This window comes from Neoarius graeffei, chromosome 6 (genome assembly GCF_027579695.1).
Source record: "Neoarius graeffei isolate fNeoGra1 chromosome 6, fNeoGra1.pri, whole genome shotgun sequence".
Lineage (NCBI taxonomy): Eukaryota > Metazoa > Chordata > Actinopteri > Siluriformes > Ariidae > Neoarius > Neoarius graeffei.
In genome coordinates, this window is record NC_083574.1 from 11,297,944 (window position 1) to 11,313,879 (window position 15,936).

Sequence of the window (15,936 nt, forward strand, 5' to 3'; positions counted from 1 at the left end):
CTTGTGTTTAGAAAATGGTTGTCTACAAGCTATTGAAAAACTCATCTCGAATTTTTATACTCTCTCTCTCTCTCTCTCTCTCTCTCTCTCTCTATATATATATATATATATATATATATATATATATATATATATATATGTGTGTATGTATATATATATGTGTATATATATATATATATATATATATATATATATATATATATATATATATATATATATATATATGAGTGATTCCACGCTTATGGGTACTGAAATGGGGACATGAACTTATTCACCTAAAACCATTTCTTTTTTTACCATCAGGTCACAAAACATGTAATCTTTAATGAATGATATGTTAAAAGATAACTTTAATTTTCTGAGATGTAATAAAAACATATTTATATGCCAAAGTCAAGCCTATGAGTTCCAAAATGATGTCTGTTACATTACTTCTGTTACGATTGTCCATCTCGCGTCTGTTACAAATTAATTACAATCTAGCTCTATACCATGTTAATCTTATTGAAAGAATGTGCATGTTTATTCTACTACACATGTTTATTAATTATATTTGCTAAAACATCACCTTCCTATGTTTCAAAAAGTAATTCTACATTGTTAAAATTGAGAATATATATGTCTACAACACTTCTGTTACATTCTGACTTTGGCATATAAATATGTTTTTATTACATCTCAGAAAATTAAAGTTATCTTTTAACATATCATTCATTAAAGATTACATGTTTTGTGACCTGATGGTAAAAAAAAAGAAATGGTTTTAGGTGAATTTTTAAAAATAAGTTCATGTCCCCATTTCAGTACCCATAAGCGTGGAATCACTCATATATATATATATATATATATATATATATATATATATATATATATATATATATATATATATATATATTTATTCTATATATATATATATATATATATATATATATATATATAATATTCTATGTATATATATATATATATATATATATATATATATATATATATATATATATATATATATATATATATATACACACACACACACACACACACACACACACACGCGGGCAAATTGTAATCATGTTAATGGAGAGCCTAGTAAATGGACTTAAGCATGTGTGTAACTCAACTCTGAACACAAGTCACTTTCCATATGTAAATACTGACATAATGTTTGGACTTAAGTCTCCAACTCTGAAGTAAGTAGGAACAGACCAGTAAGAAATCAATCTATCCGATACTTTTTATTATAAATAGAGATATAGTATGTCCCTGGCCAAGATGGCTGCTGGTGTTGGAAACACAAGAATCCATGAATTCAGCCCACATGCCTGAAGTGTGGATTACTATGGCAAGCTCAGAGACGAACTGCTTGCCCTCTTTCTGTTATTATGCAAGGGGTTTGCAAAGAGCGAGGCCAGGGGGCTCGCATGATGAACATTAGCTATAATTAATGGTGGACGGGTAGGTCACATGCTGCTAAATGCCTCAGTGGCTTTACCCATTACCTCAACATAGCAGCCTGAACCATATATTGACACTGTTTGAACGAAATGATATGACAGTATTGCAACAAAACTATATTATATAAGTACAAGTTTTAAAAAAAAAACTACTGACAATTGACCTCATGCACTGATGGATTTCCATCACACACTCATAATCAAGCATCCAGGCATTACGTACTGTACAACCCAATTCCATAAATTTGGGACACTGTGTAAAACATAAATAAAAAACAGAATATGATGATTTGCAAATCCTGGAAACCCTATATTTCATTGAAAATAGTACAAAGACAACATATCAAATGTTGAAACTGAGAAATTGTATTGTTCATTTTTTAAAAAATATATGTTCATTTTGAATCTGATGTTTCAAAAAAGGGCGGCACGGTGGTGTAGTGGTTAGCGCTGTCGCCTCACAGCAAGAAGGTCCTGGGTTCGAGCCCCGTGGCCGGCGAGGGCCTTTCTGTGTGGAGTTTGCATGTTCTCCCCGTGTCCGTGTGGGTTTCCTCCGGGTGCTCCGGTTTCCACCACAGTCCAAAGACATGCAGGTTAGGTTAACTAGTGACTCTAAATTGACCGTAGGTGTGAATGTGAGTGTGAATGGTTGTCTGTGTCTATGTGTCAGCCCTGTGATGACCTGGCGACTTGTCCAGGGTGTACCCCGCCTTTCGCTCGTAGTCAGCTGGGATAGGCTCCAGCTTGCCTACGACCCTGTAGAACAGGATAAAGCGGCTAGAGATAATGAGATGAGATGAGATGTTTCAAAAAAGTTGCCACAGAGGCAATAAAAGACTGAAAAAGTTGTGTAATGCTAAAACAAAACAAAAACCTAATTATGTTAATTGGCAACAGGTCAGTAACATGATTGGGTATAAAAAGAGCATCCCAGAGAGGCGGAGTCTCTCAGAAGTAAAGATGGGGAGGGGTTCACCTTTCTGTGTAAGACTGCGTGGGCAAACAGTGTAACAATTTAAGAATAATGTTCTTCAATGTAAAATTGCAAAGGATTTGGGGATCATATCATCTATGGTACATACAGTAATATCATTAAAAGGTTCAGAGAATCTGGAGAAATCTCTGTACGCAAGAGACAAGGATGAAAACTGACATTGGATGCCTGTGATCTTCAGGCCCTGCTTTAAAAGCAGACATGTGTCTGTAGTGGAAATCACTGTATGGGCTCAGAAACACTTCAGAAAACCATCGTCTGTGAAAACAGTTCATTACTGCATCCACAAATGCAAGTTAAAACCAGATATAAAAAATATCCAGAACCACCACCACCTTCTCTGGACCTGGGCTCTTTTATGATGGACTGAGGTGAAGTGGAAAATTGTCCTGAGGTCTGACGAATCAAAAGTAGAAATTCTTTTTAGAACTCATGGACATCACATCCTCCAGGCTAAAGAGGAGAAGGACCATCCGGCTTGTTATCAGTGCACAGTTCAAACGCCAGCATCTGTGATGGTATGAGGGTGCATTAGTGCACATGACATGGGTAGCTTGTACATCTGGGAAGGCCTCATTGATGCTGAATGATATATACACGTTTCATGCTGCCATCCAGACTGAATCTTTTTCAGGGAAAGCCTGCCTTCTTTCAGCAAGACAATGCCAAACCACTTTCTGCACATATTAAAGCTGCATGGCTCCTTAGTAAAAGAGTCCAGGTGCTAAACTGGCCTGCCTGCAGTCCAGACCTGTCTCCTATTTAAAACAGTTGGTGCATTATGAAGCGAAAATATGACAAAGGAGGCCCTGAACTGTTGAGTAACTGAAATTGTATATCAGGCAAGAATGGGACAACATTTCTCTTTCAAAACTACAGCAATTGGTCTCCTCAGTTCCCAAACGTTTACAGAGTGTTGTTAAAAGTAGAGGTAATGCAACACATGCTCCATCCCAACTTTTTTGAAATGTGTTGCTGACATCAAATTCAAAGTGAGCATATATATTTTTCAAAAAACAATAAAATTTCTCAGTTTCAACATTTGATATGTTGTCTTTGTACTATTTTCAATGAAATATAGGGTTTCCATTATTTGCAAATTATCGCATTCTGTTTTTTATTTCCTTTTTTTTTACAGCGTCCCAAATTTATGGCTTTGTACCTACAAGCACACGAGGCTTGTATAGCGTTTATTCAGATGACTTCGCTGTTTAGTTGAACCTGGTATTAAATTATCTCAGCAAGCAATACTGTAATATCGTACTGTTCTGTTTTTCAGAAATCACAATGAACAAAGGAAAACAAGACAGAAACTGCAGCCCTGATTGATCTCATGCTCCCCTGTGATTTCAACACCATTAAAAATGAATGAAACCCATTTTTTTCAGTTTTAACTGCTAATAATTCATTTGAAACGATCTTCTGCTGTTTGGAATATTATTACTTTTAGCTCCATACAATCTAGACTTAACATACTGTATATTTTACATTTTCCTCCTGAAATTACATACCGAAAGCCTGAGGCATGTTTCTCAGACAGTACCTAAAGAAGAAAAATGTAATAACAGGAAATAAATGGATGTTAAGAGAAACCGAGAAGCCCTCAAATGACTCGAACAACTTTCTCTGTTTTCAGGAAATAACAAGTAGGAGACATTAGTCACTTTTTGCATTAGAGTCTCAAAATTTGGAGCTGATCCCTCACATTCACCTTTTCGTCTGAGAACCTGCATATTCAAGTTCATCTATGAAAAGTACACATTTATCAAAATGTGATTCAATGGAAAATACGAATATTCATATTGATATCAAAAATACCTTTTACGCCAAGGGCGTAACAAATGGCAGTATTCAGAGTTGAGTTATATTTATGTCTGCGCCACTGTCTGACAATTTGATAGAACCACGACACGTCAAGCTGAAATTCATGTTTTGGGATGTAAATACACTAAAAAATATAATAGAATGATATTTAAGGCTAATATTTAATACATCAATATGTGTAAAATTTCGTAATTTAGTTACTTAACCTCTAAAAAAACACATTAAATAACTTTTGAGTCATTTATGGTAGAGACGAGTTTTAAATTACGTCTGAACCATGAGATTCTCTGCTTGCTGTTGCAACTTGAATGGTGCTTTTACGATAACCAGGGCTGGTTTACAGCATGTGCAATCACATGGTATGGGAACAGAAGCTGACAGGAGGGAAAGTTTCTGTGTTCTCACTCCCACATTAGCAGCAAATCTGCTAAATTCAATGCCTCCTAGTGTCAAAACTGGAGTCACCGAAACACAACAAGTTTTCACATTGAAAAACCAGAAAGGTACTCAGTAGAGTGCATACCTCCGCCAAGCTACATATTAGCAACATCAAAAATAAATCACGTAAACCTGGGATAATACTAAAGTTGTCCACCAAATTCCATCCAAATCCGTTCACTACTTTTAGAGTTACGTTGGAAACAGACAAAAAACTAAATCCTGGATCTGCATACATATCCGGATTTGCATCAAAATCTAATCCATTGTTCTTTGGCCCATGGCTCACCTTTCCTCCAAATTTTATCAAAATCCATTCACTACTTTTTGAATTATGTTGGGAACATAAACAAGCAGAGGCAAAAACATAACCTCCTCTAACAAAGTTGGAGAGAGAGAGAGAGAGAGAGAGAGAGAGAGAGAGAGAGATCAATGGTATATTGGGAAAAGAATGCTAGAGATGGAGTTACCAGGTAGAAGGAAAAGAGGAAGACCAAAGATGAGATTTATGGATGTGGTGAAGGAGGACATGAGGATGGTTGGTGCTACAGAAAAAGATACGGCGGACAGGAGGAGATAGAGGAACATTATCCACTGTGGCGACCCCTAACGGGAACAGCCGAAAGAAGAAGAAAAAGAAGAGGAAGAACAGGAAGAAGAACTGAATGCTCACACAAAGGCAATTCATGATGGGGACTTTACACTGGAAACAAAGAAAGAGTAGGTTCTCCTGAATCATATGATGTAGAACACTTAATACTGACTGACAGAAGAAGCTCAGAATTGGCAAAAATATAAAACAACGTCTAGGCATTTCTTTGTCTATGTAGCTTTTAGAGGGTTAATTTTTCACATGAAGCCAAATGAAGGAGACGGTATTTTGCTGGAGTGAATTTTGCTCTCCTCTGATTTTCCTCTTTGTTGAAAGCCACATGGCTTGTGTTTAAAAGGGTCAGTCTAGACGTGACTGAAAAATCCTGCGTTGGAGAAAGAAAAATCTCAACCGCAGCCTCAGAGATGTGAACGACCCGCTTGTCAGTTTTATCATCTGAAACAGCTCCGTAACTCGACTCTGAATATGTGAAGCTTTCTCCATGCAAATACTGACATAACTTTTGGTCCCAAAAATATACACTCACCGGCCACTTTATTAAAAACACTCACCCATCCATGTACTGTTTTATGCAGTTCTCTAATCAGCCAATCCCTTGACAGCAGCACAATGCATAAAATCATGCGGATACAAATCAAGAGCTTCAGTTAATGTTCAAACATCAGAATGGGAATAAGGATAAGCGGCTACAGATGGATGGATGGATGGATGGATGGATGGATGGATGGATGGATGGATGGATGGATGGAAACTGCTGATCTCCTGGGGTTTTCACACACAACAGTCTCTAGAGTTTACACAGAATGGTGCAAAAAAAAAAATCATTGAGTAAGCGACAGTTCTATGGGTGGAAACATCCAGAGGAAAATGGACAGATTGGTTCAAGCTGCCAGGAAGGATATAGTAACTCACCGCAACTCTTTACAACCATGGTGAGCAGAAAAGCATCTCAGCATGCAACAGCAGAAGACCACATTGGGTTCGACTCCTGCAGCTAAGAACAGGACTCTTAGAATCAAGAACAAGTCCCTGTTAAAGTGGCCGGGGAGTGTATAATGTCTCTAAGTTTTAGAAGTTATTTCAATTCCCTATAAACCAGAAATACTCGAGATGATATCAGAAACATGATTGATTTCAGAGGTTATGTCAATTAGAAATAAAATGTATATGTTATTGCATGCTCATGATACAGTGTGTCACTAAAACCTCATAACAAGTGGATCCATGACAGGAAAAATGGAATAACTGTGTATTTAATTTGCGCTAGCAGTACTGGCGCAAATTGTTACTTTCACTCAGGATCTTTCTATAATATTATTATTACTTTTTTTTTTACCGCGAGTTGGCCTAGTGCAGGGGTCACCAAACTACGGCCCGCGGGACAGATCCGGCCCGCCACCCCCCTTTGACCGGCCCCCCAGCCCCTCTGCCCCCCATCACTTGAACCGGCCCTATGAGGCAATCCTCAAAAGTGGTCATGGCCTATTTTTTTAAATTGCTTTTTGGCAAATAATAACACGTCTGCATCTTGTATGTTGTTGATTTTATCAATTAAAATTGATATTTAGTTATAAAATGAACTATTCATATTTTCCGAATTTTCGTCATATGCTCGCGATCAAGCAGTGACAGGCAGCGCATGCGCAGAGAACTGTCAGTGTTCAGGACAGCAAAATGGCTAGCGGTAAGCGAAAAGCTGACAGAGACTGCAGAGTTTTTAAAGAACAGTGGACCACCGATTATTTTTTCGTTCAGTGTAAGGACCGTGCAGTTTGTCTTGTATGTAAAGAAAGTGTGCCGGTTTTCAAAGAATATAATCTGCGTCGTCACTACGAAACCCGCCACAAAGAGTATGCTAGTTTGCGAGGGCAAACAAGAGAAGACAGGATTTGGAGGATGAAATGCGGACTGGCTGCTGCACAACAGAATGTATTCCTTCACCAAACCCAGATCAACCAGGCTGCTGTCTGAGCTAGCTATAAGGTAGCTCACCAACTAGCTACCCATGGAAAGCCGTTTACTGATGGGGACTTTGTTAAAGTATGCATGCTTGCTGTGGCCGAGGAGGTGTATCCCGACAAGAAGGATGCGCTCAATGCGGTGAGTCTCTCCGCACCTACTATGACCAGGTGAACCGAAGATTTGGGGGACAACGTGTATGACCAGCTGAATGAGAGAGCGTCAGAATTCGAGTTTTTTACTTTGGCCTTGGATGAGAGCAATGACGTGCAGGACACAGCACAACTGCTGTGATCTATTGATCTATTGCTCATATTATTATAATTTCACTGTTTTTTAAAATGTATTTATTTTATAGGCCTATTTATTTGACCTTTATTAAGTGCTGCATACAATTATTATTTATATTATTAATAATATCAACAGGCCTACCTACAATTTATAATTTTCCACTCACCTTTGCCAGTGTCAATCACCTCAACTAGGCAGATGTTTCTTACCTTGACAGCTTTGATATTATTTTTATTAGAAAATAAATAAATGGAATATCAGTGGTATTTCAAATTAAAACAAAGTGTGAAGACTTGATTACCACTTTTGCAAACCACTAGTAAAGATAAACAAATATGTGCCAGGAATCAAGTGTTGATATAGTAGTATGGATATAGTAGTGGGGATGGCCGTGCCAGGCTAGTAATCTCTACTACACAATGAGGCCTGCTGGTGGTCATATTTGTCTGGGTCATACAATTCTATGTGATATAGCTGACCCGACCCCGGCCCCCCATCACAGTCAGGAACGACAATGTGGCCCCCAGAGAAAAAAGTTTGGTGACCCCTGGCCTAGTGGTTAGCGTGTCCCCCTCTCGATCGCAAGATCACGAGTTCTACTTGCAGTCGGGTCATACCAAAGACCATCATAATAATGGTACCTACTGCTGTCTGGCAAGGCATGTTACAATACAGATGCGAGTAAGGAAGTCAAACTCTCGCAGTTACCAGAGGACTAGCCCCCCACTGTAACCCTAGTTGTGTAGGCAAGAGGCCGAGGGCTATCAAAACGAAGATCGGTGCTGCACCCAAACGCCTCAAAGAGCTGGTTAGTACTGGGACAGGAGTCTGCCTGGGAAGATCAGATCCTTGCATGAAAGGGACTTTGACTTATGTTTTTTAGGACACTATTTCTCCCTCAGTTTTCAACCAATCACCACCTAATTTCACCTGAAGAACACCTCTGGGCTGAATTAAGTTGCTATGACTTTTGGTGCTGATCTGGATCATCAAATCAGAATGATCCATGAAAAACTGTCATTTTTCCCCTCACTAAGCGTCATTCTCTATCTCTTACTGTTCTGGATCTATAGGGTACAGTGACCAGACGTCCCAGTTTGTAAGAGCTAGCGCAAATCACTGTGACTTGAGTCACGGTATCTATCTAGTTCTTCTTCTTCTTCTTCTTCTTCTTCTTATTATTATTATTATTATGACATTTTTTAGGACACTATTTATCCCTCAGTTTTCAACCAATCATCACCAAATTTCACATGAAGAACACCTCTGGGCTGAATTAAGTTGCTATGACTTTTGGTGCTGATCTGGATCATCGAACCAGAATGATCCATGAAAAACTGTCTTTTTTCCTCACTAAGCGTCATTCTTTATCTTTTACCATTCTGGATCTATAGGGTACAGTGAGCAGACGTCCCATTTGTAAGAGCTAGTGCAAATCACTGTGACTTTAGTCACGGTATCTATCTACTTATTATTATTATCATCATCATCAACATAACATTTTTAGGACACCATTTCTCCCTCAGTTTTCAACCAATCACCACCAAATTTCACATAAAGAATACCTCTTAGCTGAATTAAGTTGCTATGACTTTTGGTGCTGATCTGGATCACTGATCCAGAATGATCCATGAAAAATGGGATTTTTTTTCAATCACTTATAACTCTGTCAATTTTCATGATTTTTTTCAATCAGATTTTTTTTTCCTGTTCAGGGTGGTAGGGTGCAACTTTTCCAAGACCATCAATTGACAAAGGTCAGCTCGCACAAATAACCATGACTTTAGTCACAGTCTTTATATAGTATATCTTGTTCTGGGTTAAAACCATCTTTTATGTTATGCACACTGGTCAAAAAACAATTCCACTAAGACGTGCTTTTTTGTATGTTTGTCTGTTCCTTTGTTTGCTTTTTTGTAACAAAATCTTTGTTTTATCACCAGCAGAAATCTGTAAAGGAGGTTTTGCTCGGCTGAATAATGTGTGTATGAGTCAGTGTGTGTACATCTCAGACCGTATGGTGTTGCTTTTACAGTAAAAGCTCCATTACCTCCAAAGTAGGAACCGTCTGACAACTTGGTTTCCTTGTTCCCTTTCGTGAGCACGCTAACGACTCCATGCTGGATGAAATACATCTTCTTCCCAATGGTGCCTTCTCGGATGATGTAGTCTCCGGGTTGGAAAACCTCAAAGCGCAGCTTTGTCAGCATTGACGTCACGAAATTCGGATCCGCGTTGGCAAACAGAGGCATTGACGCTACCAGCTTTCGACAGTTGAAGTTGATTATCTCCTGCAAAAGGAAATCTCACGTCAAAGAGCAATTTTGATTTGTTTACAGTGTAATCCATTTTCAATAAACACCTGGGATATGATAAAGCATCTCAGGCTGAAGACATAAAGCGCCTAATAATAATAAGAAGAATTCACACTTCCTGCTGTGGTTGTGCATTTCATTTTTTTTTTTGCTATTACAGTAATTGAATTATGTTTGGAAGTGATAATAAAAAAATGTCAGACCTAGAAGGCAGTGCTAAATATCACTCTGTGCTTGCATACATACAAACTAAGAAGCATTTATCTTTTTTTTCCTGAACAATAGATGCTTTGGGCATTTCAAGAAAACACCATGCCCTTAATGTTTCTCTTGTATTAAGAATATTTTCTCCATTTCTGCTATTACGTCCCTCTTAAAAGACTCAGATATGACTAATCCATTTAATCACAGGCTTTGTGTAGTGACACACTTGTGATGGTTTCAGTTTCTATAGTTCAGTTTAAAGCAATTATTCCAACGTCTCATGTGGAATGTAAAGTAATTACACGAATTGTTAATTTGAGCTCATTCGAAACACTTAAACCTGTCAAAACCCTCCAAATCACCTGAACTGATATACGTACTGTAAATTGTGTTTTTCTAGGGGGAAAAATATGAACCAGTCTTTCATCTGAAATCCTCACGGGTTTATGCTCACCTCCCTGAGTGGCTCATTCAGCTCCCCCAGGATGCTCTCCTCGTCAAACATCTTGCCCTGGTAACGGTGTTCATAGTAATCATGGATCCTCTGACGCATGTCTGCTGGCAGCTTGTGGAAGGACATGTACTGCTCCACCTGTTTATACTGCCGGCACAGAGAAAGAGCGAGAGAATGAGGGGTTATGCAAACGCAAAGGTGTTTGTCGTTTAAGCTTCAAAGAATAGAGCTACAAGTTTAGAAAGAAAGAAAGAAAGAAAGAAAGAAAAAGAAAATTAAGAGGTTGGGTTTAATTACTTAAGTTTGTTTAACTGAAAGATGGAAGGAGATTAGGATGGATTTTTATTATTTAAGGTTAATTCATTTTATTATTTAAGAAGGAAGGAAGAAAGGAGGAAACAAACAAACAGGTTGGGTTTAATTACTTAAGTCTGTTTAATTGAAGGAAGGAAGGAAGGAAGGAAGGAAGGAAGGAAGGAAGGAAGGAAGGAAAAATAGATTTGGATAGGTTTTAATTGTTTAAGGATAATTATTTTTATTTTTATTATTATTAAAGAAAGAAAGAAAGAAAGAAAGAAAGAAAGAAAGAAAGAAAGAAAGAAAGAAAGAAGTTGAGTTTAATTACTTAAGTTTATTTATTTGAAGGAAGGAAGGAAGGAAGGAAGGAAGGAAGGAAGGAAGGAAGGAAGGAAGGAGATTGGGATGGATTTTTATTATTTAAGGTTAATTCATTTTATTATTTAAGAAGAAAGAAAGAAAGAAAGAAAGAAAGAAAGAAAGAAAGAAAGAAAGAAAGAAAGGTTGGGTTTAATTGCTTAAGTTTATTTAATTGAAGGAAGGAAGGAAGGAAGGAAGGAAGGAAGGAAGGAAGGAAGGAAGGAAGGAAGGAAGGAGATTAGGATGGATTTTTATTATTTGGGTTTTAATTGTTTAAGGATGATTCTTTTTATTATTTAAGAAAGAAAGAAAGAAAGAAAGAAAGAAAGAAAGAAAGAAAGAAAGAAAGAAAGAAAGAACAAAATTTAGAGGTTGGATTTAATTACTTGTTTATTTAATTGGAAGGATGGAAAAGAGATTAGGATGGGTTTTAATTGTTTAAGGATGATTCTTTCTTTCTTTCTTTCTTTCTTTCTTTCTTTCTTTCTTTCTTTCTTTCTTAAATAATAAAAAGAATCATCCTTAAACAATTAAAACCCATCCTAATCTCTTTTCCATCCTTCCAATTAAATAAACAAGTAATTAAATCCAACTTCTTTCTTTCTTTCTTTCTTTCTTTCTTTCTTTCTTTCTTTCTTTCTTTATTTCTTAAATAATAGAAAGAAAGAAAGAAAGAAAAAGAAAGAAAGAAAGAAAGAAAGAAGATGTTTTTAATTAGTTAAGTTTATTTCATTGAAGGAAGGAAGGAAGGAAGGAAGGAAGGAAGGAAGGAAGGAAGGAAGGAAGGAGATTAGGATGGATTGTAATTGTTTAAAGATAATTCTTTTTATTATTTAAGAAGAAAGAAAGAAAGAAAAAGAAAGAAAGAAAGAAAGAAAGAAAGAAAGAAAGAAAGAAAGAAAGAAAGAAAGAAAGAGAAGCTGTGTTTAATTACTTAAGTTTATTTCATTGAAGGAAGGAAGGAAGGAAGGAAGGAAGGAAGGAAGGAAGGAAGGAAGGAAGGAAGGAGATTAGGATGGATTGTAATTGTTTAAAGATAATTCTTTTTATTATTTAAGAAAGAAAGAAAGAAAGAAAGAAAGAAAGAAAGAAAGAAAGAAAGAAAGAAAGAGATTAGGATGGGATTTAATTATTTAAGATCAAGGGAGAAAGAATTGAGAAAGGAGGAAGATAAAGAAAGAAAGATTGAAAAGCTGGAAGATAAAAGTTTTAGAAAAATAATTTAGGTTTAAAGCATGTAAGAAAAAAAAATCATCTTCTGCCTGATGGCAGGTTTAAGTTTCTCAGGAAGAATTACAGTAGTGCTTTCCTTTAATCATTATTGAGATTTCCTCCTTTCTGCCATTCACACCTACGGTCAATTTAGAGTCACCAGTTAACCTAACCGCATGTCTTTGGACTGTGGGGGAAACCGGAGCACCCGGAGGAAACCCACGCAGACATGGGGAGAACATGCAAACTCCGCACAGAAAGGCCCTCGCCGGCCACGGGGCTCGAACCCGGACCTTCTTGCTGTGAGGTGACAGCGCTAACCACTACACCACCGTGCTGCCTGGAAGGAAAATGGGAAAAGAAAAAAGGAGGGAAAAAGAGTTTGACCACAAAATGAGCTATAATTATTGCTGTTTGTGGAAGTATGAATGAAGACAGAAAAGAAAGTACGCAGTAAAATTGGACAGAAGGAAAGAAGGAAGAAAAAAAAGGAAGGAACGTAACATCATTAGTGTTTACCAGACTTGCGGATGGTCAGTGTGAAAGTGAAGTAAAAGAAGATCATATGATCTGCGTACATCGCTGTTGTGTGTGTATGTGTGTGTGTGTGTGTGTGTGTGTATCACACACTGCTACCTTATTAGCACATCTAACTGTTCAGTAGGTCTATATGCTATAAGTCAATCCTGTAGCCTGTATCTCATTACACAGTGAGAGGGTGTTGCTGAACTGAATTAAAACGAGATGAGCTAAAGATGATGAAATCCACAGATACACACACACTTTTTTTTTTTCAAAGAAGAAGCACAAGAACAAATGTTGTTGTGATTTGATATAAAGGTTTTATGTCACATCTTCGAAGACCTTATAAGGAATTAATAACATAATTTCACTAATATTAAATGCTGCTGTTATAGTTGATGAAACTCTTTCGGTCTTTAACAGTTCACAAAAAATGGTAAAAGTCTGTTATACAAAGAAACTGGGCCATTTGTCTGAGCATCAGGCTGAAAAGCCTCAAGAGCACGAGGAGGAAGAGGAGGACAAGTGCCAGAGCAAACACTGGGATAACAGAGGACACGGCAAGGATGTTAAAAAAATATATAAATAAATAAATCAACTACGATAATTAGGATCTAAATAAAAAATTTTCGTGTTAGTTTTAATACCTCATGGCTGTGCTAAGGACTTCAAAAAGCTCTCAAATGTTCTTTGACTAATTTGCGCCATGGATCAAAACCCTTCAGGATACGGAACACTGTCACGTATTTTCCCGCTGACCTTTTTGCATAAAACACCTTCCGAATGTGAAACAAAGGCCTTACGCAAATCCTCTGCAAGCCACTACTTCTCAATCAAACCTGAGCCGGGCATTAAGAACAGAATTACAAAATCAAATCGATAAGTCACCTACAGTGGTGCTTGAAAGTTTGTGAACCCTTTAGAATTTTCTATATTTCTGCATAAATATGACCTAAAACATCATCAGATTTTCACACAAGTCCTAAAGGTAGATAAAGAGAACCCAGTTAAACAAATGAGACAAAAATATTATACTTGGTCATTTATTTATTGAGGAAAATGATCCAATATTACATATCTGTGAGTGGCAAAAGTATGTGAACCTCTAGGATTAGCAGTTAATTTGAAGGTGAAATTAGAGTCAGGTGTTTTCAGTCAATGGGATGACAATCAGGTGTGAGTGGGCACCCTGTTTTATTTAAAGAACAGGGGTCTATCAAAGTCTGATCTTCACAACACATGTTTATGGAAGTGTATCATGGCACGAACAAAGGAGATTTCTGAGGACCTCAGAAAAAGCGTTGTTGATGCTCATCAGGCTGGAAAAGGTTACAAAACCATCTCTAAAGAGTTTGGACTCCACCAATCCACAGTCAGACAGATTGTGTCCAAATGGAGGAAATTCAAGACCATTGTTACCCTCCCAGGAGTGGTCAACCAAAAAAGATCACTCCAAGAGCAAGGTGTGTAATAGTCAGTGAGGTCACAAAGGACCCCAGGGTAACTTCTAAGCAACTGAAGGCCTCGCTCACATTGGCTAATGTTAATGTTCATGAGTCCACCATCAGGAGAAGACTGAACAACAATGGTATGCATGACAGGGTTGCAAGGAGAAAGCCACTGCTTTCCAAAAAGAACATTGCTGCTCATCTGCAGTTTGCTAAAGATCACGTGGACAAGCCAGAAGGCTATTGGAAAAATGTTTTGTGGATGGATGAGACCAAAATAGAACTTTTTGGTTTAAATGAGAAGCGTTATGTTTGGAGAAAGGAAAACACTGCATTCTAGCATAAGAACCTTATCCCATCTGTGAAATATGGTGGTGGTAGTATCATGGTTTGGGCCTGTTTTGCTGCATCTGGGCCAGGACGGCTTGCCATCATGAATGGAACAATGAATTCTGAATTATACCAGCGAATTCTAAAGGAAAATGTCAGGACATCTGCCCATGAACTGAATCTCAAGAGAAGGTGGGTCATGCAGCAAGACAATGACCCAAAGCACACAAGTTGTTCTACCAAAGAATGGTTAAAGAAGAATAAAGTTAATGTTTTGGAATGGCCAAGTCAAAATCCTGACCTTAATCCAATGGAAATGTTGTGGAAGGACCTGAAGCGAGCAGTTCATGTGAGGAAACCCACCAACATCCCAGAGTTGAAGTTGTTCTGTACGGAGGAATGGGCTAAAATTCCTCCAAGCCGGTGTGCAGGACTGATCAACAGTTACCGCAAACGTTTAGTTGCAGTTATTGCTGCACAAGGGGATCACACCAGATACTGAAAGCAAAGGTTCACATACTTTTGCCACTCATAGATATGTAATATTGGATCATTTTCCTCAATAAATAAATGACCGAGTATAATATTTTTGTCTCATTTGTTTAACTGGGTTCTCTTTATCTACTTTTAGGACTTGTGTGAAAATCTGATGATGTTTTAGGTCATATTTATGCAGAAATATAGAAAATTCTAAAGGGTTCACAAACTTTCAAGCACCACTGTAGATCTGCTTTCTTTCCCCCCCTGCATATTACATTCCTGCGCTCACGTTTGTTAGGCAATCCCTTGCTCAGTACAGAGACTAATAATAGCTCTCATGAAATAAATGTCATGACTAGCTATAGGATCTGTTGCAAATGGAGGTGTTATCGTTTCACGAGCAGTCAGAGGCCGTGGGTTATTAAATAATTCACTGCGTGTTGTTGTACTGCGGCCAAAAAGAACAAAAGGGCTCAGATGAAGTGTTTTTTATCTGCCAATTATCGAGCGAGTCCAGGTGCACGATTTGTAATGCTGAGAGTGTAGAGAGCCTTTAAGTCCATCTCTCTGTCCGTCTCGCCCGTTCTATCTAGGTCTCTTGCTTGCTGATGCCTCTCCTCTTTTATTAGAATTTTTGGATGAGACATATAGTAGCTTCCCTGTTGTTCATGAGGAAGGTAATTTTGTTGAAAATGCAATAAATAATGAGGATGTTCAGCTAATGAAGTGTCACCTTAAGAAAATGAG

The 15,936-nt window shown here is 37.7% G+C and overlaps 1 protein-coding gene across 1 annotated transcript in view; it reads right to left on the reverse strand.

The window, feature by feature from the left end:
• The window catches only part of hcn4 (hyperpolarization activated cyclic nucleotide-gated potassium channel 4), a 285,458-nt gene that overhangs the window by 41,331 nt on the left and 228,191 nt on the right, over positions 1–15,936 (reverse strand). Inside the window, exons 5-6 of the mRNA XM_060922847.1 lie at positions 10,541–10,687; positions 9,618–9,858 (exon numbers count right to left, since the gene is read on the reverse strand). Coding sequence (XP_060778830.1) covers positions 9,618–9,858; positions 10,541–10,687 — 388 coding nt within the window. The remainder of the gene's footprint in view (positions 1–9,617; positions 9,859–10,540; positions 10,688–15,936) is intronic.